Genomic DNA, 25,614 nt, shown 5'->3' with positions numbered 1-25,614 from the left:
ACCAAACTTAACAGGATTGGTGTCACTTTATTACGAGAAAAATCCCAGTTTCGCTTCCAAAAATTTAATCACACAACATGCCTTACTATTCAAGAAACTTTTACATACAAAACACACATACATATATAATTGCAAAAACTCCCCACGTATACTCTCTCGTTTTCGCATTATCTCCCCAATAACATAGCGTTATTAGCCATAATAATTTGATTTCAATTGACAAAATTTGTAAAGGCCCTAATAAACCAGTTCTCTGTTAACTGTCGTTGACGAAACATTTGTCATTCAAACGAATCGGTCGGTGGTCGGTCAACTGAAAAGAGAAACACTAAATTATATGCAGGTGAAAATTACCTGTAAGCGTTATAAAAAAATAATGATTATTATTTTTTAATCTTAAAATGGTGATTAAAAATATAAAATTATTAACGAGAGCGATAATTAGGTCATGTGAAAAATATTTAATCAAGTGTATACAAAAAATAAAATGATTATTTTCAAGGAATTTGGTGCAAACAATGGTGAAATGATCCTACCTGAAAACGTGATTATTAAGACATTTTTTTGTTCCAAAATTTCCTATTTCCATGATATTTGAAAATATTAGGATTAAAAGTTTTCGAAATCCTTTATAAGTATATGGTGTCTTTGGCAATAATACTGATATAAATGTGAGGAATATTTTTGTCTCACACGTTAACCCTCAGTTGAGTCTCTGAAAGGGCATTTTCTGTAGTTTAGCTAGCCAGAATATTCTACCAAAATTTTTGCCATAAAGTTTTACTATAAGTCCAAAATAATAATAGTAACTAATAATAGACCAAAACTCCAAAATCAGCCTAAACGTCAAAAATAAAAAAATAAAAATAAAAACTCATTTTAGGTTTAAAAACAATCTTGTTTCGAGTTCTTACCAATTTTCCCCACTAGATGTCGTTTTAGAAGGATGGTATAAAGGACAAAAATATTATCCATCAAATTTTAATATAAGTCAGTGAACAAGAGAAATCAGTATATATAATATTAGGTTGGGGGAAAAAGAAATCCATTTTTGGTATAAATGGTTTGAAACAGTTTTATGGTAGATTTTTAGCTCCTGGGCGATGTTACGACTGCTAACATGCCGGTCAACTGCGATCATTTCTCCGCTTTTATCGACATTTTCGACGACCGACCAACCTATGTGAGGTGCATCTTTTACATAAAAAATTCCTAAACGGAATCTACGAAACCAAAATTGCACATAATTGACTGTTACAGTATCATAAACACCATTCATAATTTTAGCCGTTTGGCTCTGGGGACTACTCCAACATACGGAACAAATCAGATAACTATTTTAATATAAAACAGTAAGTAAAGTCAGACTGGGCCGACTATATGATACTTTGGGTATATTCTACATATGTATCTAAACAGACGTCGCCTTTTCAATGGAGCATTAATGTGAAATTGAACGCACATAAGAATGTGATCTTTATCTATATGTAAACCGACTGACATCAATCCCTACACATGTCATTCTGCAAGCTATGCTAAATTTTGTAAATCGATTTAAAGCAAACTTGACACACGCCATTTTGTATGCTGCACTCATGCAATCTCAATCAGACACCAATTGATTATTTGGCGTACAATCAACATGAATAGGTCGAATTTTTCGAATCGAATCGGGCAAATTTCATCTAAATCGGATTATAAATGCGACCTGTACTTTGTTTACAATTTAACATCAACAGATGGACGGACATGCATAAATGGAATCAAAAAGTGATTCTATGCATATTCTCAAAAGGAACCATGCTTCTATCTCGATTCATTTTGCCTGTAACAAACATATGCACAAAAACATAATACCCTATACCACAGTGTGTTGAAGGGTATAACAAGGGGTTATATGGGGACTCCCCTTTAAAGGGGGAATTGGCGAATATTAAAATTTTTTTAGTAGGGAGATTTGTTACCATATACAGCGAATTCAAATTACAGCGAATTCAGTTGGAAAACGCGCCCAGGAACCCCAAAATACCGAAAATTGTGGGGCACCAATATATGAGGGAAACCCGAAAAAATTGACCTATATTTATAATTTTTGTGGCGAGATTTCCTTGATTTGCAATAAGAACTAAAAGTACTAAACTCAGTCGAAAAATACTCCCAAAACCTAAAACGACTACCAGAAAAGGTGGCCTATACTTATAATTTTTAGAGAGGAAATTTGGTACCCAATAAAACCCAATGTACCAAATTTCAATTCAGATGAAAAAAAATTCAGATGAAAAGCTCCCTCAAGAACCCCAAAAACCGGGAGCTATTCCTAAACGTGGACCGATATTGCTCATCTTGACCTGCATGCATACTCTATTGAAAATTTTGGCGATCTATCACAATTCGTTTAGGGGCTAGAGTGATTAAAACAGACAGACGGACAGAATTTTGTAGAATTTTGCGCTGATCAAGAATATATATTTGTAACTCATCGAAATAATCATTTCCGACCCTATAAATGATTATTGAGATGAGTTACAAACGGAAAAAAATTAATATACCGTCCATACTATGGTGGAGGGTATCAAACAACCAAAGGAATTGATAGAGATCTTTGGCAATCTGAAACTATAGTCTACTCTGTCGTATTTCTCAATGAAATTTTTAAATAATTTCTTCATAAAGTACAAAGTTTACATATCGCAATGTACTAATTTCAAATCTGAAGACTATAAAATAATTTGCGATAAATACAAATCTATAAAAAAAAATTTGCCACGTGCAATATTGGGAGGGAAGGATTTTCCACATTCATGCTTCCGTTTTATATTAGCCACTGGTCTAATATAAAAAATACTGGAATTGACGACATTTGACAATAATTATCAGTTTATTGTCATCGCATTTTGATAATAAGAATCAATACGTTGCGCTTTTTTTTATTAAATTTCCCTTACCACTAACAAAATTCATTACAATACTTGAAACATGTGTTTGAGATTAGGACAATCTATAACTTGGCCACAGACTAAAATAAATATATTTAGATAATACCGATAATAGATAGCAGACAAAATTTAGCACTGATTTGTGTTTGACATATTTTCAAGTACGTAGACCACCTGTATGTCCAAATTGATTGCTTGAAAATCCAACGGTGTTACATTGTTATTGAACAAGGGTTATTACACTTCAAAATATTATATTATGAAGATTGATAAGATTTGACATAAAAGAAAAAACACATATAATATAGCAAACCTTTTTATATTACTATTTTTTGCAGATCATGGAGGACTCAAAAAACGGTGAAGTAAATAAAGCCTTTTCCGTTGAAGAGGTGAGCATACACGTATTCTGTTCTTTAAGAACCTTAGAAATTAATATTTTGTTTTTTTTTATATAGGCAATTGAAAATGGCTTCGAAACACATAAGACTGAATTCCAAATGGACGATACTAGTGATATAGATAAATCCAGTAAATCAATGCGTATCGTTAAAACTAGTTTAATGTGGTTGGTCCACATTTTAGTAGGATCATATTTTGGTTATGCCACACATTACTATATTCGAGAATGTAAGTATTAAAATATTGTAGATTATTTTAAAATTATTGCAATGAAAATGGTATTATAAACCTATTTTGTAACCAAAAATTAGTTGCCGTTGTTTTTGCATATTCCGTCTAAGGTTATTTTGTCTTAGTTCTTGGATTATTGTTCGCCGTCAGGTGTTTCTTCTCTCCATCTCCCAGATTGTTCTTCATTGTTTGTTTGTAGCCTAAAGCACGATATTGAATTGCTTGGCTCACCATATATTGTTCGTGTAGCTTTTTAATGTTATTCTGGCTAGATGCTTCCAGATTTTCGCCAGATTTTCTAGGAACTTTTATCTTTCCTTGCTGTTTTCTTCACTTTTTTTGCTAGTAGTTCACACTTCTCTTTTGAGAAATTGTTGTTGTTCAGCAGCAATTTGAGTTCCCCTCTTTTAGAAATTAGGTTCCAAGTTTCGTTCAGATTTTTCTCTGTTTTTGTTTCTTCCACAACTTGGTGATATGTCAATGTGATGTCTTCCCATGTATGATGTTGATTTATTGGTAACTTTTAGATTATTGCCGTAGTATAGTAGTTTTAGGCGTAGTTGTTTTGGCCTGGCGTGGCTGGCTTTCTTCTTGGACATTTTATCTTGATTTCTCCTATAATAAGCTCGTGGTCACTGTTAGCTCCTCTTTTATTTCTGACTTCTGGAAGAGAGCTTTTCTATCTTCTACTAACGTATATGTGGTATATTTGATTGCGAGTATTGCCGCTTTGTGATGAATATCCTAGTGCGGGAACCAATGACAAGCTGAAATGTTTGGCTCCGCACTCATCTATTCCCATTGCTGAACGAGCGTTGGTGTTATCGCTTCCTATTTTAGCGTTAAAGTCACCCACGAGAATCACATAGTCTCCTTTCTGAATTTCATTGAGCGTGGCTGTTAGTATAACTCATCATTGACAGTATCTTCAGCACCATCCTTTGGAGCATAGCACTGTACCATGGTGACGTGTGTTGCGTTGCTCTTGAATCGATCCATTCCACAGGTTATATGCTGTTTCTAGGCGCACGTAAAATATGAAATGTTGTGCTTAATTGTATTATTCAAATTCTTCTTTCATATGACAAGCTGAAATGTTTGGCTCCGCACTCATCTATTCCCATTGCTGAACGAGCGTTGGTGTTATCGCTTCCAATTTTAGCGTTAAAGTCACCCACGAGAATCACATAGTCTCCTTTCTGAATTTCATTGAGCGTGGCTGTTAGTATAACTCATCATTGACAGTATCTTCAGCACCATCCTTTGGAGCATAGCACTGTACCATGGTGACGTGTGTTGCGTTGCTCTTGAATCGATCCATTCCACAGGTTATATGCTGTTTCTAGGCGCACGTAAAATATGAAATGTTGTGCTTAATTGTATTATTCAAATTCTTCTTTCATATGACAAGCTGAAATGTTTGGCTCCGCACTCATCTATTCCCATTGCTGAACGAGCGTTGGTGTTATCGCTTCATATTTTAGCGTTAAAGTCACCCATTAGAATCAATAGTCTCCTTTCTGAATTTCATGGAGCGTGGCTGTCAATTGTGAGTAGAACTCATCTTTGACAGTATCTTCAGCACCATCCTTTGGAGCATAGCACTGTACCATGGTGGCGTGTGTTGCGTTGCTCTTGAATCGATCCATTCCAGATATTGCTCTCCATGTCTCCAACGACTTCTTAGCGTTCTTCGACATTAGGATCGCAACGCCATTTTCTTTTCCACTACACATTAGTAGTTGCCTTGTCAGAACCATCGTTCTGTAATGAATGGCTCAGAGAGGTCCTTTCCGACTTTAACTGCTGACCTTGTGCCACTCAAAGTCATCCTGTATAGCCGTAATAATTTTGCAGGAAAGCCGAACGCAGATATGGCTTTAAATACCTCTAAACGGATAGGGCTGTCGAATGCGGCTTTATAGTCGACGAATATGTGGAATGTGTCGAAGTATTTTTCGTAAGTCTTTTCCAGAATTTGGCACAGAGTGAAAATGAGGAATTTGCCTGATCTGAAGCCGCATTGGTATGGTCCAATGGCATTGACCATTGGCTTCAGTCGTTCACACAGCACGCTGGATAGCACTAAATATGCGATGGGAAGGAGTCTTATTCCTCTATAGTTGGCACATATCGTCCTGTCTCATTTTTTTGTACACCGGACTCAAGATGCTGAGGTTCCAATCATTGGGTATGCATTCCTTTAGCCAAATTGTACTAATCAGCTTGTGCATGCTCCTGACCAGAATCTGACCATCGGTCTGGAATATTTCGGCCGGTGACCCATCGGCACGAACTGCTTTATTATTCTTCATCGGATTGATTGCTATCCTACCCTCATCTTGGCTATGTGGTATACACTCTATAACGTCATCTCGTATTGGTTCTAGGGTATCTTCTTCAACTCCACCATTTGATACCAAAAGCTCTGCAAAATGTTCCTTTCATATCCTCTACACGCTATCTGTATCTGTCACCAGGTTTTCATCTTCACCTCTATAGGTGGATGTGCCTGCCTGCCTAGAGCCTTCGGTTTGATGTTTTATCCGTTGGTAAAATTTCCGGACTTAATTCTGACTCCTGTACATTTCGATTTGCTCACGTTCACGTTTTTCTTGTTTCTTTCTTTTCTTTTTTTTTTTTTTTTTTTGAAAATACGTATCTCCTCTCTCCTTTTCTCCCAATAATTCTCTATCTCATTAGGTGTTGCTTCTGTCATCATCAGTAGCAGTACGAAACTCCTTATCGTACTACAGGTTGATGGTTGTCTTTGGTACCCAATTGTTGTTTTTGCCGCAGTTTGTAGGGTGTGGGAAATTCTTTGACATTGTGCTTCTTTATTATTATCGGGGCAAGGAGTTCTTTCGCCAAACAGGCGAGTACTTTGAGAGGAGTAGGCTTCTGCTACCTTTTGTGTTTGCAGCTTTTCGTCGTCGAGTTTCCGCGTTGTGTTAGATCGCACATTTATTGCTTCATTAAGACGAGTGCGAACCTTGGCTGCAACAAAGTAGTGGTCCGAATCGACATTCGCTCCTTGGATCGATCGAACTTCTAAAACACTGGATGAATGTCCTCCGACGTTCACAACATGATCAATTTGATTTTCCGTTGCTTGATCAGGAGAAATTCAGATTACCTTGTGTATATCGATATGCTTGAATCTGGTGCTGCTAACTACCATATTTTTTGCTACCGCGAACTCAATCAACCTCATGTCCTTGTCGGATGTTTCTTGATGGAGGCAGAATTTTCCGACGGTGGGGTCAACAAATATTTTCCCTTCCGATTTTAGCATTAAAATCTCCAAGCATAATTTTAGTGGCATGGCCAGGGCACAGGTTATATGATTTTCTAGGCGCTCATAAAATATGTCTTTGTATGCTTATTTCTCAAATTCCTCTTTCATATCCTGTAATTTTTTTATTATTTTGCAGATAACAATCATCATTGTGATTGGGCCTGGGAACCCGACGCAATATATTGTCCTATGCGATTCTGCAGCGGCTATGGATTTCTGATATTGTTTCTTGGCTTCACCTATTTCGGTTTAATCTATTATTATATTTTTAAGCCGAAATTGGGACGGACACTGCATCGTCAGTATTTGGTACCATTGGATCGATGGTGGATGGTATTCAGTAGAAGGAGGTAAGCAGCAAATAAACTACAGGAATATTTTAGTGCATAAGTAAAAAATTCGGACTTTCTACTTTACAGAGTAATATCGGCAATACTGATTGGCATTTTGTTGGTGGCATTGGCCATTTTCTTGTATTTCGAAACGAAAGATGAACCCCAAAAACTGACTTCTCTGGTGGCACCCTGTTTCTTTATACTCTGTGGTTATGTGTTCTCAACGGATCGTTCGGCCATTAAGTGGCGTATCGTTATAACCGGCATCACATGTCAATTTATATTGGGTATCATTTGTATACGCTGGAGTGTTGGACGTAGTATATTCGAATGTGTTGGCAATAAAACAGCCACTTTCCTGGCATTTGCCGATGAGGGTAGCCGCTTCGTTTATGGCGATAATATTGTCAATCAGGGTGTTTTCGCCTTTGCCATTTTATCGGTCATCTATTTCTTTAGTTTTGTTATATCCATTCTGTATTATATGGGCGCTATGCAATGGGTGGTCATGAAGTTGGGTTGGATATTGGCACAGATACTTGGCACAACGGTGTGTGAAAGTGTCACAGCGGCGGCGAATATTTTCTTGGGCATGTCAGAGAGTCCATTGTTAATTCGGCCGTACATAAAAATTTTGACTGCCAGTGAAATACATTCCATTATGGTGTCCGGTTTTGCCACGGTGTCGGGTACAGTACTGGCGGCATATCTTAGTTTTGGAGCATCACCAGCCCATTTGATAACATCTAGTGTAATGGCAGCACCAGCAACATTGGCCATATCGAAGTTGTATATGCCCGAAACGGAGGAGAGTAAAACGGCAGCCGATAATATACAATTGGAAAAAACGTAAGATGATTAATTTTAACACTTTTTAGTAATATAAAAAATATATTTTAAATATTTACCTTTTGCTTGTTATTTTTGTAGTGAAGATTCTTCGATATTGGATGCCGCCTCGAATGGTGCCAACAATGCCATACCAATTGTTTTGGGTATTTCGGCGAATATCATTGCTTTTGTAGCTTTCATAGCCTTCCTTAATGCAGTGGTGAACTGGTTTGGCACTCTCGTGGGTCTGGACTTCATTGACTTTGAATGGCTTTTTTCGAAACTTTTCATACCCTTAGCGTGGGCAATGGGTGTACCATGGGAGGATTGCAATGAAGTAGCCAAAGTTGTGGCAACCAAAACGATTATCAATGAATTCGTGGCCTATGAACGTTTGGGTGTATTAATTACAAATAATATTATTAGTGTAAGTATTGATTTTTTTAAAAGTGATTTTAAAATGTCATTTACTGGAATATATATTTTTTCAATTACCAACTTACTTTTTCCTTTCGATATTTTAGGCTCGCAGCGCTGGTATAACAACATTTGCCATTTGTGGTTTTGCAAATCCCAGTTCCTTGGGTATTTTAATTGGTTCCTTGGGTGCTATGGCTCCCAATAGACGTGGCCTTATCACTTCTGTGGCATTTAGAGCATTTGTTGTGGGTAGTATTGTGTGTTTTGTTTCGGCCAGTTTTGCAGGTGAGTTAAAAAAAATACAGTTCTATAAAAAAATAAGCCATAGAACAGATGTTTCTGTAGGTTAGATTTGTTTTCTATAGAAAAAAAAAAACAATACCCCAGTCATTATACCCTACACAACTATGTTATCAGGGTATTATAGCATTGTGAATCCCCAAGAGTTTGTAACGCAGCGAAATATTGGACCTAGACCCACCTTCAAGTATACCGATTGTCATATCTCGACTCGAGAAGTCGATCTAGACATGTGTGTCCGTCCGTCTGTTCATTATAATTTGTAAATACGATACAGGCCACAGTTATGGACCAATCTTCACGAAATTTTGCATGTAGGATGGGTTCAGCCCAATGAAGACCCCGATTGTTTTTTGTAAAGAAAAATGAAATGCTCAGTCACTTAATTTTTGTCTGGTTTTCTATAGGAAAAAAATCCACTGTCACTGACGACAAATTTTTTCTACAGAAAAAAAATTCACAGTCACTGAGGACACATTTTTTCTAAAAGAAAAAATCCTCAGTCACTGGGAATAATTTTTTTCTATAGAAAAAATCCTCAGTCACTGAGGCACTGAGGACAAATTTTTTTCTATAGAAAAAACTCCTCAGTAGCTGAGGACAAATTTTTTCTTAAGAAAAATAGGAAAAAATTCTCAGTCACTGAGGACAGATTTTTCTCTATAGAAAAAAATCCTTAGTAAAAGAGGACAAATTTTTTTTCTCTATAAAAAAAAACCTCAGTCACTGAGGACAAATTTATCTCGACACAAAATCCAATACAAAACTTGACATGCATCAACCTAGACCTAATTCAATACTCTGTGTTAAATTTTGTTTCAATCGGACAAACATTTATAGTATGGTGCACCATTTACATAAAATCGAAGGAAACTATATATGGGATCTATACCTAATTCTGAACAGATTCCAACCAATCTTCGCATACATAAATTCGAACCTACTTCAGTACGCTGTGCAAAATTTTGTGTCAATCGGCATAAATTTGACTCTTTTGTGCTCCATTTACATAAAATCGGACGAAACTATATATGGGAGCTATATCTAAATCTGAACCGATTCCAACAAAACCTGCCATACATCAATCTGGGCCTAATTCAATACACTGTTCAAAATTTTGTCGCAATTGGACAAATATGGGGAGTTTGGTGTTCCATTTACAAAAAATCGGACGAAACTATATATGGGAGCTATATCTAAATCTGAACCGATTCCAACAAAACCTGCCATACATCAATCTGGGCCTAATTCAATACACTGTGCAAAATTTTGTCGCAATCGGACAAATATTGGGAGTTTGATGCTCTATTTACATAAAATCGGATGAAACTATATATGGGAGCTATATCTAAATCTGAACAGATTTCAACAAAACTTCGCATACATCAATCTGGGCCTAATTCAATACTCTGTGCAAAATTTTGTCTCAATCGGACAAATGTGGGCCGTATGATACTCCATTTACATAAAATCGGACGAAACTATATATGGGAGCTATATCTAAATGTGAACCGATTTCAACAAAACTTCGCATACATCAATCTGGGCCTAATTCAATACTCTGTGCAAAATTTTGTCTCAATCGGATTAATATTGAGAGTTTGGTGCACCACTTACCTAAAATCGGACGAAACTGTATATGGGAGCTATATCTTATTTTCTTAGGGTTCTTTCAATAGGGTTCGTCCTTGGGCCAAATAAGTGACATGTGCCAAATTTCATTCAAATCGGATCATAAATGCGGCCTGTACTTTGTTCACAAAAATACATTGACGGACCGTCATGCTTAAATCGACTCTAAAATTGATTCTATGCATATTCTCAAAAGGAACCATAGGTTTATCTCGTTTCCTTTTGCCTGTTACAAACATATGCACAAAGACATAATACCCTGTACCACAGTGTGGTGAAGGGTATAAAAATCCCCGGTCATTTAATACAACATTTTTTCTGTAGAAAAAAATTCCTCAGTGATGATTTTTTCACAGAGGACAATTTTTTTCGGAAGAAAAAAAATCCTCAGACACTAAGTCAAGATTTTTTCTATAGGTTTATTTATAAAGTGTGAGACGTAATCTCAGTTTGTAATTTTTATAAAACTAAATATTTTTTATCACGGAGGACATATTTTTTCTATAGAAAACAACCCTGGTCACTCATTCCATCCCTGAGACTTATTTTTTATTAATTTGTGTTTTCCATATTTATTTTTCTCTTTCAGGTATCTTAATGCAAGAAGAGGAAGAAAGTCGTGTTTATGAACGTATACTTAATGTAATGCAAATGAAAAATATTACAATAGGTTTTATTGAAAATCAATAATAAACAAACACCATGCATTAAATAATTATCCAGTCTTGCCTGATATATGGTAAACAGTATGAAAAGTTTTAAAGTGTATAATTAGAAAATATATGTTAAAAGCTCAACTAGAAAAAGACACAACTTTAGTTTTTTAAGTTACATAAGTTAAGCTATTTATTTAAGTATAATTAAAATAACGATGTATATACTAAAACAAAAAAATACGTTTTTATTTTTTAACGATATTTACAACAATTATTATTTTAATAAACATTTGTCAATATTGTGTTTTATACAATTTAGTAATTCTATATCTTTATTATCAAATTTCGATGATGAGTGGTTAAGTTTTTGTGAATATTCGAATAATTCATTTAAAATACGTTTGTAATCGGATGGATCACAATTATCACCAATTACACGAGGTCTTTTGCTAATGTGTACTTCCTGATATTCATTTGCTTTGTTCGGCAAAAGTGTGTGGCCTGCGTCCTTAAATTTATTTAAATTATTAATTTCACACGTTTTTGTGGATTCCATAAATTGTTGTAATTTGATTAAATTTGGACTTTGTAAAGATTTCATTAAACCATCACCATGTGGTTTTTTATCCAGTAAATATTCTAACATATAAACACCAAAAAATGTTTTAGTTTTACTTAAATTCTGATTGAGACATTTAATTATTGTCACGTCTAATTGTGAGTCATTTAATAGCTTAAAAATAGAAAAACATTTCCATAGGAACATTTTAAATTTATTTACTTCAGAAGCAGATAGGGAAAATATTTGCAGGAAGGCTTTCATTAGATCATCCTTTACAACGCCAACCATAACAAATTGTTCATTGCGAGACCAAATGTCTAATAAGTGTAGCTGAAAAAATTCAACAAATTTTAATAGAAAATATTGAAAAATGTGTTTGCCATTTTATTACTCACAAGTTCATTATATTCTCTTTTCAGCAGCATGCCATTGTGTATACGTTTCAAATAGCTTGTCAGCTTTGTATTTAAATAGTTAAGTAATTTCATGTTTTCAATACCACATTTTAGTAGTATTATCTCTTTGTTTTTACAATTTTCAAAATATGTTTCTAGGCTGCTTTGCGGTATTGAGGTGACAATGGTTTTTAAAATAATTTCTGTTAGGCTTTTGTGATAGCTAACAGTTGCTTTGTTGGTATATGATTTATATCTTTGCCAACATTTTAACCAGAATTCAAGGCAAGGTTGCAAATCTGCATCCGATAATTTAAAGAGGTATCTAAAAACAGAATTCATCATTAATAATTAATAATTTTAGATTATCTTAACACTTACCCATAATAGATGCGCAAAATTTCACAGCTTGTGTAGGCTTTAAGCCAGTTAGATTCTGTGATATGTTTACACCACTTCAAGTGTAGAACACCACTATCATCTTGAGCGGTCAATGTTGCAAAATATATCAAAATTTTGAAAAATTTTTCACAATCGACAAATATAAGGGGACCTAGAATGTTATACAAATTTTTGTAAATACAGTTTTAATTGTTATTTGAATAAATTTTAACCTACCATCGAAGAGTATATCATATATTCGAATGAGGGATGCCGCGTCCACGGAATATTTTTTATTTTGATCACAGCAAATTTTAAAATATTCTATAATTAAATCACAACTTGTAAACTTGTTATTGTCGTCCATTAAATGCTGGCATAGGAGCTTTAAATATAAGAAAATAAATGCAAATATTGGCTTTAATTAAGTTCGATCTTTTTATACCCTCCACAACGTTAATTTATTGGAAAAAAAAACTTTTTTTATAAATCATGCTTCGATGTGGTTGTTGTAACAGTTCGGCTGGAACCATGTGTTTTTCCCTGTAGATTCGGTAGAGATATTAAAATTTGTTCTAATAGGTTCATTAGTGTGTGGAAAGTGTGCGGGATTAGTGTGATGATGGGATATGGGTATTTTGGTTATGATGATATGTGTGTTTTTGGAGTTATTGGGATATGTGTGTGTAGGTGTGAATATATTATGTTGGAAGCTGCAAAAATTGTGACACCTCCACTGATCTATCCCAGAGATCCCCAGGGCGCAAATCTGTGGGCCTGACTGGGCAAGAAAATATGTGATTTGTGTCATGAGGAGTTCTGCGACAGTTTGGGCACTGATCACATGTGCTAGAAATAATTCGTGATTGATAATTATTTAGAATGGTGCTCCTACCAGATCTAAGTTGAGCTAGAGTTGTTCTAGTGGATCTGAAAAGGCGCTTTTCAAAGGCACTGATTGCTGTGGTATGTTTGTTAAGGACATTGTTTAGGCAATATCCGTCGACGGCTTGATTCCCCGATCGTGTGTGCAGCGGTTTCAGACCTGCAGCTATTGACGATCTGTTGTGGTCGGATGGTATGACGTCTTGGATGTCTGGTCGGAAATGTCTGATGTCCTTCCGGATGTGTCGTGGAGGAGGATCCTGCACCACTATGTGGTGGTTGGGATGACTGGGCAGATGGCAGGCCAGAAGGAACTGCCTGGCAAGCAACACATTATGTTGCTGTACTAACAGTATCCTTGTCTCCTCAAGAAGATGGTCCAGTATTTTGGGATGTTGTACTATCGGAATTCTTCGGTTATCGATAATAATATCTAGCTCTGTGTTATGTTCACGTGTCCAGGAGGTAATTAACGTCACAGTAGTGGTTTTCAGAGGCTTTATATATCTATGGTGGGAACTTTGTACGGTTTGTTGAAATGTTTTTTCAGAGGCTTCTTGACTGCGAAAAATTAATTGAAATAATTTCCTCAGCTATATTAGGAGTTTATTTTGCCATCCTCTTTGTGGGAAATATATTACTTTGTAAACCATTGGTTTGTTAGCCAAATACCTTGGGGTATTCACAGGCTCTTTTGAAAGTTCAAGTAATTGGATTCATTTTCCCAGGGAATGCCTTTGGTTTAAAAATGCCTTAACTTCCAAGGTTCTGGTTGAAAAGTCCAACAATTTCCTCGGTTTCCCAAACTACTTCCAAGTAGTTTGAACTTAATGAACTTTTCTGAAAAGAAAATACCTACTCTTCGGAATTAAACCTTAGAACGAATAAGTCTGCTATGTTTATCTATTAATGAAGTTTTAATGTGTACTCGATTCCAAAGGGGTCTCAGAATAATATTTGGATAAATAAGAAATAAGATTACAAAATGATTTTTGGGGGAGGTTATAAAAAGTATTTAGTCTTACTTTTTCTATAATTTCCTTTTGATCTGTTAAAGCCAAAATATCATTGAAATCGGATTGGATGCCATCGAGTAATTTGCTTTTTATATCCTTTCGCAATTCACTAAAATAAACAAAATGATTTTTTTTTTTTAAATAAAATGGATATAATATGAACAACTTACTTACTGTATAAAAATCACATAGATTTCAAAATATTCCGCAGTTGATGGTAATTTGTTAGAGTTTTTAGCAATGATTTTGATTAATTTCAAATAAAATTGGGCAACTTTTAAGAAGTTATCATTATTGAGGGCCGATTTCTGTAAAGTAATTATAAATTTAAATATATTATTTTTACTTTAAATAAAAACAATTTATATCGAACTTACATCATCTTGAAAAAATTTAAAAAGTTTTTGTAATTCTTTTATTATACCCCTGATTGGTTGGTCTGTTGCATTTCGTTGCAATTCATTGAATTCATTTTTCAAGTCAACATCCAATTCCATTGTGGTCTCATAACATTTACCCGTAATTTTGGCCACAATACGCCATGTTTCAATGGAAAGTTTAATATCGGCTGATGAAATTATTGCAGCAACTTCACACAATGATTTTAATACTGAGAGAATGTATTATTATTAAATTGCAAATGGTTAAATATTCATTTTTTACCTTTATTAAGACCTTTGATATCTCCAGATTTTTGTATTTCCATTTTAAGCACATGTTTGGTTAGTATTTGTAAAACATTTTGATGTATAAGTGTCAAAGGTTGCATATTTCTGTTAAGCAAAAGAAAATTAGTATTTTAAACCGTAAGCATATATCTATAATTACGTACCCGTTTTCGTTAAACTTACTGGTCTGAATAACTGTTTCAAAACCAAATGCCAATATCAGACACAAAATACTCATCTCCAAATCGCCAATAATTGTCTGTAACCATTGTAGGAATTCATGGCTATCTGACCACCATTGTTGAAGTTGTTTGGATTTAGTGTCCGATTTTGAAGTGGTTAAATTTTTAATAAACTGAAATATAAATAGTAAACAAATAATTTGATACAAATTGATCAATGGTTTTTTGACATAAATAGAAGATTTATCCGTATTAAGTATTTCGGACTCCAAGGCCGGAATCTTAATTGTCACACCAAGTACAGACACAATCTAAATTGATCCTCAATACACTACTATAGGTATATAGAGCCTATTGTTTAGCGTAGCATTTAAAACAATTAGTTATACTTACATTATCCAATAGTTTCTCCAAATAACCAATTATCTCAATCCAATCTTGATGTGTAAATTCCGATGCCTCATATGCTTTGAATAATTTCTTCACCCACAAATTGTAAACATCTTCAGCAGGAGCGCAACTCTTCTCACATATTTTCAAGGCTTGATATTTATCAATGCACATTGCAATGTCCTCAATTTCCAACTGGGCCAATTCCTCAAAAGTTATTAATATGTGTTCGTTATTAATGGAGGACATAATGGAAATAAAATATAATATTTTTTAATTATTTATGATTTAATTATCTTAAAACTATCAACAAAACATTTGTGTACTTCGAATAGGGCGCGCGAAACAGCTGTTTTAGCCACCAAATACAGAAAAATGTAGTTGGCAACTCAAACTTTAATAAACAGATCTGTAGGCCTATTCTGTAACTTTTAATAACTATCGATATTGTTTAAAATTCTTTTGTTATTGTAAAAACAACAAAACAAATAAATGAAATTGTTGTGAAATAAACAATATCGAATGTGGTTAAAAAGTTACAGAATATGCCTACTGGAATGTGTTTACACGATAGTCGTTCAATTTGTTGTACAATTACCTCTGATGTGCTGAAAAAGGGGATGTGCTGAAAAGGGGATGGTCATCATTACATGAAATCGGACTAAAATATATTCATAAGTCGGCCAATGGACCTAAAAAGTTTTCTGAGCTGTTATATATCCTTTTTATTGTAATCAGCAGGTATCATTAACCTACCTATTGTACCATGAATTTTCTCTATTTCTCTCGATATAAATTCTGCAATTAAAACCAGTAAGGGAAGTAGTAAAGCAGGGCCGACTATATGATGCCATTCACCACATTGGGTATATTCTACATATGCATGCTAACAATTTTATTTCAATGTTCCTTCGAGGGAAATTGAACGAATTTAAATAGATGACCTTATCTATAAGTGAACCGACTAACATCAATCCGCAAACTATGCTAAATGTCACTTCATAAGGACAGATTTGGAGCCGTTTGTATGGAAGCTATGTCTGCATCTGCACCAACTAAAAAAAAAAAAAAACATAACACCATTCTAGTCTCATTGATTCGTTGTGCAAAATTTCGTGTCAATCGGACAAACATTAGAAGTTTGGTGCACCATTTATCTATCATCGCAAGCACATATATATAAAGTAAATTGTACAAAATTGTGTAAAAACGTTGGGTCTTTAATGCACAATTTACATCAAATCGGAAGAAAAGACATATGGGAGTTATATCTAAAACTGAACCGATTGTCACGAAACTTAGCACACACCAATTTAGCCTTAACTTAGTACGCTATGCAAATTTCGTGCAAATCGAAAGATATACAGGGACTTTGGTACACCATGTATATTAAATCGGACGAAAATATTTATGGGAGCTATATCTAAATCTGAACTGATTTTCACGAAACTTAACACACATCATTCTAGACAAAATTCAGTACGCTATCCCAAATTTCGTGCAAAACAAAAGATATATAGGGATTTTGGTACACCATTTACATTAAATCGTACGAAAATAAATATGGGAGCTATATCTAAATGTGCACCGATTTTTCCCAATTTCAATAGGGCTAAATAGATGAGCTGTGCCAAATTTCATCCAATTCGGATAATAAATGCGACCTGCACTTTGTTTAAAATTTAACATGCACAGACAGACGGACGGACGTGCTTAAAGAAAGTGATTCTATGCATATTCTCAAAAGGAACCATGTGTATATCTCGCTTCCTTTCGCCTGTTACAAACATATGCACAAAGACATAATACCCTGTACCGAATTTAGAAATTCTAAAATTTACAGCTATAAAGTAAAAGTTGCCAACAATTGTCAATACCCAAAAAATGATGAATACCCAATATATTTTTGTTTACTTATCATGCACTTTATTCATTCATTACAGCCTTCTTTTCATCATGGATTATTCTCATTGCCTTTAGGAGTTCCTTCAAATTTGTACCAATTTTGGCACTAATACCTATCACAGGCATATTAATTTTCTCCTTTAGTTCCAATAGATTTTCCTTTGCTTCGGGCATATCTATTTTATTTGCTACGACTATTTTTGGATAGCTGGCCAACTTTTCACTAAATTGACTCATTTCATATAACAAAGTTTCATATTGAATCCATGGTTCCTGTGCGCTTGCATCCAATAGAAACATTAATGCTGTACAATGTTCTGCATGTTTTAAAAATTGCAATCCCAGGCCTTTGTTACGATGTGCATCAGGGATAATGCCAGGAAGATCGGCAACAGCTAATTGGAAATTATCAGCATATTGAATCATACCAATATTTGGACGTAATGTTGTAAAAGCATATGGGGCTACTTTGGGCCTTGCTCTACTAATGGCATTCAGCAGGGTACTTTTGCCGGCATTTGGAAAACCAATAATACCAATATCGGCTATACAACGCATTTCCAATATATAATTGAAATCTTCTCCCGGTGGTCCATGTTCACATATTTTTGGAGCAATTTGTTTTTCACTGGCAAAGAAAGCATTGCCCTTGCCACCGGCTCCACCACGCGCAGCAATAAACATCATACCCTCACGACTAAGATCACCAATAATTTCTCCCGATTCATTGCGAATGATAGTGCCAATGGGCACCTTGACGATGGTGTGTTTAGCATTTTTGCCATGACAATTTTTGTCGGTACCCTTTTGTCCCTCATCTCCGTGGATTTTGTTGGATATGTGATAAAGATTTGAGACATTGCTGGATGCTTCGAATATTATATGACCACCGTTACCGCCATCACCACCATCAGGACCGGCTCTTTCGTTACACCACAGCTGAAGAAATGAAATACAACCGTCACCACCTTTACCGCCCACCGTTCGTATCATTTTTATATCTGAAAAGTTTTGGTGCTGTAATTTAGTTCCAATATATCTGTTAGATTGATGAACAGTTGCACAACATCATCCATTACTTTACCTGGTATATCCGATCAGATTTCGCCTTTTTGGGTCTCAGTGCTGTGACCGCAATATCCTTGTCCTTTATCCATTCCTTGTTTGGCTTGGCTGTACAGTAACGCCTTAGAAGTAATGTGGAAAAACGTCTTAGAGACATCTCTCACCGGATTGTGTGTTTTGCAAGATGAAGTAGAGGAATGCCGGACAAAAAATTTGTAAACAAATGCACATGAACTGAACAGCTGGTAATCAGCTGTTCTTTAAAGGCAAATAGTGGAACGTAACCGCAACGTTGCAGTCAAATGATATTTTGCAGTCCGGTTTGATATGGACTGAATCCAATACAGATTTTTATGTCTATTCCGAATTAGTAGATTATTGGAGTACAACAAGTAAATGGTATGTTCCCATCTATTTGTTAAGGATTAAGAGCCCTGGTAGGGGCTTTTCAATGTTTGTTACAGGTTGAATAAGATGCGACTGAGCTACACTCTGGTGTTCTACGATAAACTTAAAACTTCGTCGAGTCGACTTCTTTATGTAGTATTTGAAAAAAAAAAAATTATTTTGTTAGGATCAATACCACAATGGCTTATATTTGAAAAATTTAAAAGAAATACAAATATATCAGAGGGCCCCAACGAAATTTTGGAGGCCTATAGCTCATGGCGTATTGATATCCGCAAAGAACAAATCATATTGTAATAAGGGTCCTGACTGACTCCCCTAAACTTCACTTGTTCCCTGCTTTACTATATAAAAGAAAAAAATCCAACATAAGTAAGCCTTGGAAAATAAAATATATATTTTCTTAAAAAAAAAATTTTTCTTCAAAAATTTTTCAGTTCAATTTTAATTGTGGAATAGAAAATTTCAAGTTAATTCAAATTTCTGAACAATTGTTTAAAAAAATGGAGAAGCCTGTCGGTGTTAGTAAACGAAATCCTTTTATGATTTTCTTGGCGGAATACCGTCAAGAATTGACTAATAATGGCATTGGAAATGTTCCGGCATCTGAGGCTGCCAAAATAGCGGGGCACCATTGGAGGAATATGTCGTCGGACGATAAATTGTCCTATCAGATAATGGCTGCACAAAATAAGGGCCTAACCGATGCTACAGCTGGAAGGAGGAGAAGACGTAGACGAGCCGCTTCACGTAGTCCATCACCAGTTAGACGTACAAGGCGGCGACAAGCAGGCAGGGCTTCAAGACGTAGAAGAAGGACAAGGAGCATGTGAAAATGTTCTCCCTCTTTTTTTTTTGTAAAATTTTAAATGTCTAATAAAGCTAAATTAAAATGTGTGTGTCCATACAATTTTTGTTGTTTTTTATGTATCAATATGGTTTAGAAATATGGAAAAATACAATGAAATTAAATTTTAGTAGATTTAAATATTTGCACTTTATTTGATCAGAGTATTACGATGTTTACTGTTTCAATTAAATCGGAGGTAATATTGGAGGAATAATAATCCGCTCTCCTGCCGGACAAACGTTCAATTTTTGGAGGAAGGAATTTTCGGTACATTACATCTCATAAAATAAATTCAGTCCAACGTTGAGGTGACAGATCTGTAGAGGTATGCAATGGAGGCCTCCCAGGGCGAAATGTCGAAAAAGAGTATTGCGGCGCACACAATCTCTTTAGGATTAGGATCAACCATAAGACAATTTATAGCGCTTTAACCACCAAAAATAAGACTCAAGTCTCCAACGGGTAAAATTTGAGCAACAAATTAAGATACCTTGTGTAAATCGATAAAGCGATAGGCTGGCCGGTATGCAGTGCTGAATGTGATAATTTCCGCAAAGCTACCACAATTCTTACTTACGAAGGCAGCCCTGTGCGTCCACCCAAAAATATATTTTCGATGCAGCATCAGATAAACTTCCATTTCAATAGTTATTGGACCATATTGGGGACCTCATAATTGGACAATTGAATTAATATGAGAGATTTTTTATTGACTGGACAACATTCTGAATTATTGAACTAAATGAGCTACATGAACTAGACAAACAAATGAACTGGAAATAGTTCCCCTAGTCCATTTCGCGGATTCGTTGACATAGTTCCCATCATTCATTTTGTGGAATTGTTAATTTGAACCAATTTGTTCGGGAAGGACGCATTTTGTTTATATTTTCCCCATTAGATTACAAAAAATAAACAATTTCAATTTTATTCCGGTAAATAATGAACGAATTACAATTATTATCAGCAGTGCCAGAAAGATAATAAATTCAGTCTCCAAAATTGCTTCTATGGTCGATGTAAATGGTAGCTAGGTATTTTAACATAATAAGGTGTATTCCGTAATGTAAATTTATGTATGGAACCATAGATCTATTAGTTCATAATCTCAATGTGTAATGGTATTTTAATGTTATAAGTTTCCTGGGGTTTATGCGACAATATTTTGTGCGTCAAGTCTTTTTCGGGTCACTCCCACCAAAAGTTATTCTGAGACATTCCTTCGGGCATCATCATGTCTGTGCTTGAACCAAGGAAACTGAATATAGTCAAGGGTTTGACAGACAGTTTCAGTGTGTGGTGATGGTTTTGTGTCAGGAAGGACATCTGTCTATAGAACAAAATTGAAAATTTCTCAACAATTGAATCTGTGGTTCAGGATCACACGGCCAGTGATTTTCTATTGAGCGGCAGTTGTATTAATCAATATTCCCGTTGATTGATTGCAGTCAAGGGATGAGTTTAGAATAGTCCGGACTAAGATCTACCACAGAGTATCATTCCTGGTTCGATTTGATGATTTTTAGTTATAATGTGGAAGTCAAAGCTCATGAGTTCGAACCCTGATCTACCCAGGAGTATCATAACTACCGATTCGTTGATTTATAGTTATAATGTAAAAGCTTATTTATCCCAATGGAAACTGCCACATGAGCTAATATCGAAAACGAGGATTCAAAATCCGTCAGTCTTCAATTACAGTGTCTTCGTGCATCAAAAATAAATATAAATATATTTTCATTAATTTTTTCTTTATATCCAATAGCTCGAAAATGCCTCCCTATTCAATCTCATTTTTTGGCTAAAATCTCTACGTAATTGGGCATAAAAAATCCATTACATACATTGTTCCATCACTGTATAGCTGGGCTACATAAAAAGATTCATGATTAAAAATGGTGGAATGTTTACTGTGTTTGAAATCCATAAAAGATGTAGCTGAATCGGAATGTATACTGGTCGATTCGATGCAATGGGAAGAGTTGTCTATCAAAAAATTGATTGATAAACATCTGTGGCCCATAGTAAGTATGATTAACAATAAATTTTAATATAGAAAAATTAAACTAATTTTTACTCCCTTTTTCAGGACACCATAACTCCTCAGTCATGCCTTTGTCCAACTTGCTGGCAAGAATTAAATGGATTTCATAACTTCTATACACGGATCGAGGAGGCCCACAATGATTATAAATCGCTGTTGAAAGCCGAAATAGATCCATTGGAGGAGGAAAGTAAACCCAAAGATTTACTTTTGGAAAATCTACTGGAACCTGAAATAGTTATTGGACAACCACTGGATGTTGCCATTGTTATAAAACAAGAAAATGAAGAGACGGCAATTGTTCCAAAAATCGATAGTGATAACGAGGACGAGAAAGATAAATCACAATCTCTGACAGATGATGATCGGGAATTTATGGATGATTTTAGTGGTAATAGTGATGATAGCGAGGACAGTGATAGTGAAGATGATTTGCCACTCATACAAAGGTCAAACAAATCGGCTGCTAAAACAAAATCCGATGTAAGCCTTGAATCCGATGATGGTAGTATAAATCCCGATCCATTACAACCACGTCGACGGGGTCGTAAAAAATCAACGTTTGACTCGAAATCGAATACAGCCGCGCGAAAATCATATTATCAACCTAAAACAAATCGCCTGGAACATGACAAATTTCTGCAAGAACATTATAAAATAACCTGCAACAAATGTCATTTGCCATTCGATACATTCCCACTGCTCTGCAAACATTATAGTAAAGAGCATAATGAACGTGGATTTGTGACATGTTGTGAAATGAAATTTTATGATCGCAGTTTACTAGTGGATCATATAAATTTCCATTTAAATCCCGAATACTTTAAATGTAAGGAGTGTGGTAAGGTATTAACACAACGACGTTGTTTGTGGGCCCATATGAAACTCCACGAGGAGAAGAAGTTCTGTTGTGATGTTTGCGATAAGAAATTTGTACAAAAATCTAAATTGGAGAGACATAAACTGACACACTTGCCGCAACAGGAGAAAAAATATCCATGCAGTGAATGTGGTAAATTGTGAGTAACCAAAAATGAAATGAAGTTTCAAATTTAATAGAAAATTCGATTTTTTCCTGTAGCTTTGGCAACGAATATGTTCTAACACAACATCATCGTGTGGTCCATTTGAACATCTATGCCAAGGTGTGTGAAGTTTGTGGTCAAACAATGCCCGATTCGAATTCATTTAAACGTCATATGGAGAAGCATGATAATATAAGTGAACCTAAGACGGCCACACCCACTGCAACGGTTAAATGTGATGATTGTGGTCTGATATTGGCGGGACCCCTTAATCTGAAACGTCATCGAGATTTACAACATCCTCCCGGTGGCAAACGTGATTACACCTGTCATATATGTTCGAAAGTATCACCGAATATGAGAGCGTTAAAAAAACACATACGCTGTACACATGAAATGGGATATGATTTCAAGTGTACAATGTGTGAGAAGGCATTTAAGCGATCGGATAATTTGAAGGTAAATACATTGATTAAAATTATGGGAAAATTGTGTTTAGTTAAAAATATTTAAAAATTGTGTTAAATACACTATGATATAATCTTTAGAAATTTAAAATATATATTACAAAGACTAATTGGTTTGTAAAGAGACCACAGGTCTTTACAAACACGAATTTATCTGTATTTAACATCAAACGACTATCTAAAGAACAATTGTCGGTCACAGGACTTTATAAATACCAATTGATCGATATAGAGACCACAGGTCCTTATAAAGACCAGTTGTTCTGTATAGAAACCAACGGTCTTTATTAAGACGAAATGATCCGATATAGGCCTCAGGTCTTTATAAAGACGATGTACAGGTCTGTATAAAGGCCAACTGGTAGATTTAGAGACCATAGGTCTTTATGAAAATCAATTGATAGATATAGAGACCAGAGGACTTTTTAAAGGCAAATTGGTCGATATAGAGACCATAGAACAATTCGTCGATATAGAGACCATAGGTCTTTATGAATACCAATTGGTCGATATAGAGACCACAGGTCTTTATGGAGACCAATTTGTCGATATGGAGACCACAGGTGTTTCTGAAGACCAGTTGATCGATATAGAGACAAAAGTTCTTTATTAATAGCAATTGGTCGATATTGAGACCACAGGTCTTTATAAAGACCAATTGGCCGTCATAGATACCACACGACATTCTAAAGACCAATAGGTCTGTATAGAAGTAATAGGACCATTTGGTTGGACACAGGTATTTATCGATACCAATAGATACCATAGATACCACACGACATTCTAAAGACCAATAGGTCTGTATAGAAGTAATAGGACCAATTGGTTGGACACAGGTCTTTGTCGATACCAATTGTTCTTTATAGAGACCCATTGCATTTTAACACTCACAATATATTATATTTTGTTTATTATGCCAATTCAATTTATGATTTTATTTTAACACTTTCAGGCCCACATGAGTACACACACCGGCACACCGCTCTATTCCTGTCCATGGTGTCCGAAAACCTTCAACTCAAATGGCAATATGCACAATCATCGAAAAAAGGCTCATCCCGCGGAATGGGAAGAGGCACGACGTAAAAAGTATTCCGGTAATTTACCGCCTAATTTTAAGCCGCCAACAACAACATCAACAGCAACGACTACGACGAACAATTCCTCCCATTACTTTCCAGTAACAGTAAATATGAATGGCAATTAGTTGCAATGATTTTATATTAAGAAAAAAAACAAATAAATACAATTATGTTAATTGGTATATACACATATAGAAATGCTTGTTGTTTTTGGGAAATACTAAAAGTAAGGAACCGAATTCCTTTGCGATTTGTTAAAAAATTGGCATATTTTTCATTTGTATAATAACACTGTGCTACAAAATAACAAAAATTTTTTTTTCAGGGGTTCTAATGTACCAATTCTGTTTATTTGGAGTCTCTGGACCACGAAAATACCTTTGGTTTTTCTGGGTCACTTCGAAAATTTATTTTATAACGGTAAATATAGAGAAAAACGTGGTTTCATGGATTTTCAATTTAAAACTCGAATAACTTATTTACTTTTTAACAGATTTATATTATTCTTTTTTTTCTTTCGTAGAGTAAAATTTTTCCTTTCAAACAAGATATATACTTGGTAAATCGGTTGAGGATTGGCTGAGTTACAGCGGTTGAAATGTGAAAAAATACGTATAAAATGACAAAATTTACTTTTCTTCGGGCTGTACGATGAAATTATGGCATCAAGCCATATAAGTTTTATTGTATTACGGGGAAGAAAATTAAATTAGCTTTCGAAGATGATAAAAATCAGAAAAATCGGTTAAAAAATGGATGACTTATACACATTTTTGTATTGATTCTATGCATATTCTCTAAAGGAAATATGGGTCTGTATCTTTTCCTGTTATAAACCGTTATGTTTGCAACAGGCAAAAGGAAACGAGATAGACCCATAGTTCCTTTAGAAATATGCATAGAATCAATACAAAAATGTGTATAAGTCATACATTTTTTAACCGATTTTTTTGATTTTTATCATTTTCGAAAGCTAATTTAATTTTCTTCCCCGTAATAGAATAAAACTTATATGGCTTGATATCATAATTTCATCGTACAGCCCGAAGAAAGGTAAATTTGGTCATTTTATACGTATTTTTTCACATTTCAACCGCTGTAACTCAGCCAATCCTCAACCGATTTACCAAGTATATATCTTGTTTGAAAGGAAAAATTGTACTCTTCGAAAGAAAAAGAAGAATAATATAAATCTGTTAAAAAGTAAATAAGTTATTCGAGTTTTAAATTGAAAATCCATGAAACCAC

General features: G+C 34.9%; 3 protein-coding genes across 3 annotated transcripts; 2 read left to right on the top strand and 1 right to left on the bottom strand.

Annotated features, from left to right (window-relative positions):
* Positions 1 to 3,274: 3,274 nt before the first annotated feature.
* LOC133336729 (solute carrier family 28 member 3) lies at positions 3,275 to 11,075 on the top strand (the record flags this gene model as incomplete). The annotated part of the gene is made up of 7 exons (XM_061545010.1): positions 3,275 to 3,328; positions 3,395 to 3,566; positions 7,004 to 7,217; positions 7,287 to 8,051; positions 8,133 to 8,460; positions 8,558 to 8,738; positions 10,975 to 11,075. Coding segments are annotated over 7 exons (1,815 nt in total), but the record flags the coding sequence as incomplete, so codon positions are not given.
* Positions 11,076 to 17,446: 6,371 nt separating this feature from the next.
* LOC133336728 (mitochondrial ribosome-associated GTPase 2) lies at positions 17,447 to 18,647 on the bottom strand. The gene is made up of 2 exons (XM_061545009.1): positions 18,510 to 18,647; positions 17,447 to 18,442 (listed from the first exon to the last, which is right to left on the bottom strand). Exons 1-2 carry the CDS (start codon positions 18,645 to 18,647, stop codon positions 17,447 to 17,449), a joined length of 1,134 nt encoding a protein of 377 aa, XP_061400993.1.
* A 2,987-nt stretch (positions 18,648 to 21,634) lies between these two features.
* LOC133336727 (transcription factor grauzone-like) lies at positions 21,635 to 24,527 on the top strand. Its single transcript, XM_061545008.1, has 4 exons — positions 21,635 to 21,772; positions 21,838 to 22,811; positions 22,874 to 23,276; positions 24,237 to 24,527. Exons 1-4 carry the CDS (start codon positions 21,644 to 21,646, stop codon positions 24,489 to 24,491), a joined length of 1,761 nt encoding a protein of 586 aa, XP_061400992.1. The 5' UTR covers positions 21,635 to 21,643; the 3' UTR covers positions 24,492 to 24,527.
* Positions 24,528 to 25,614: the final 1,087 nt, after the last annotated feature.

Source organism: Musca vetustissima, unplaced genomic scaffold (assembly GCF_032173495.1).
Source record: "Musca vetustissima isolate MV318-11 ecotype Yass unplaced genomic scaffold, APGP_CSIRO_Mvet_v1 utg565, whole genome shotgun sequence".
NCBI lineage: Eukaryota > Metazoa > Arthropoda > Insecta > Diptera > Muscidae > Musca > Musca vetustissima.
Note: the sequence above shows the minus strand (reverse complement) of the source record. Positions and strands in the feature narration are given on the sequence as shown.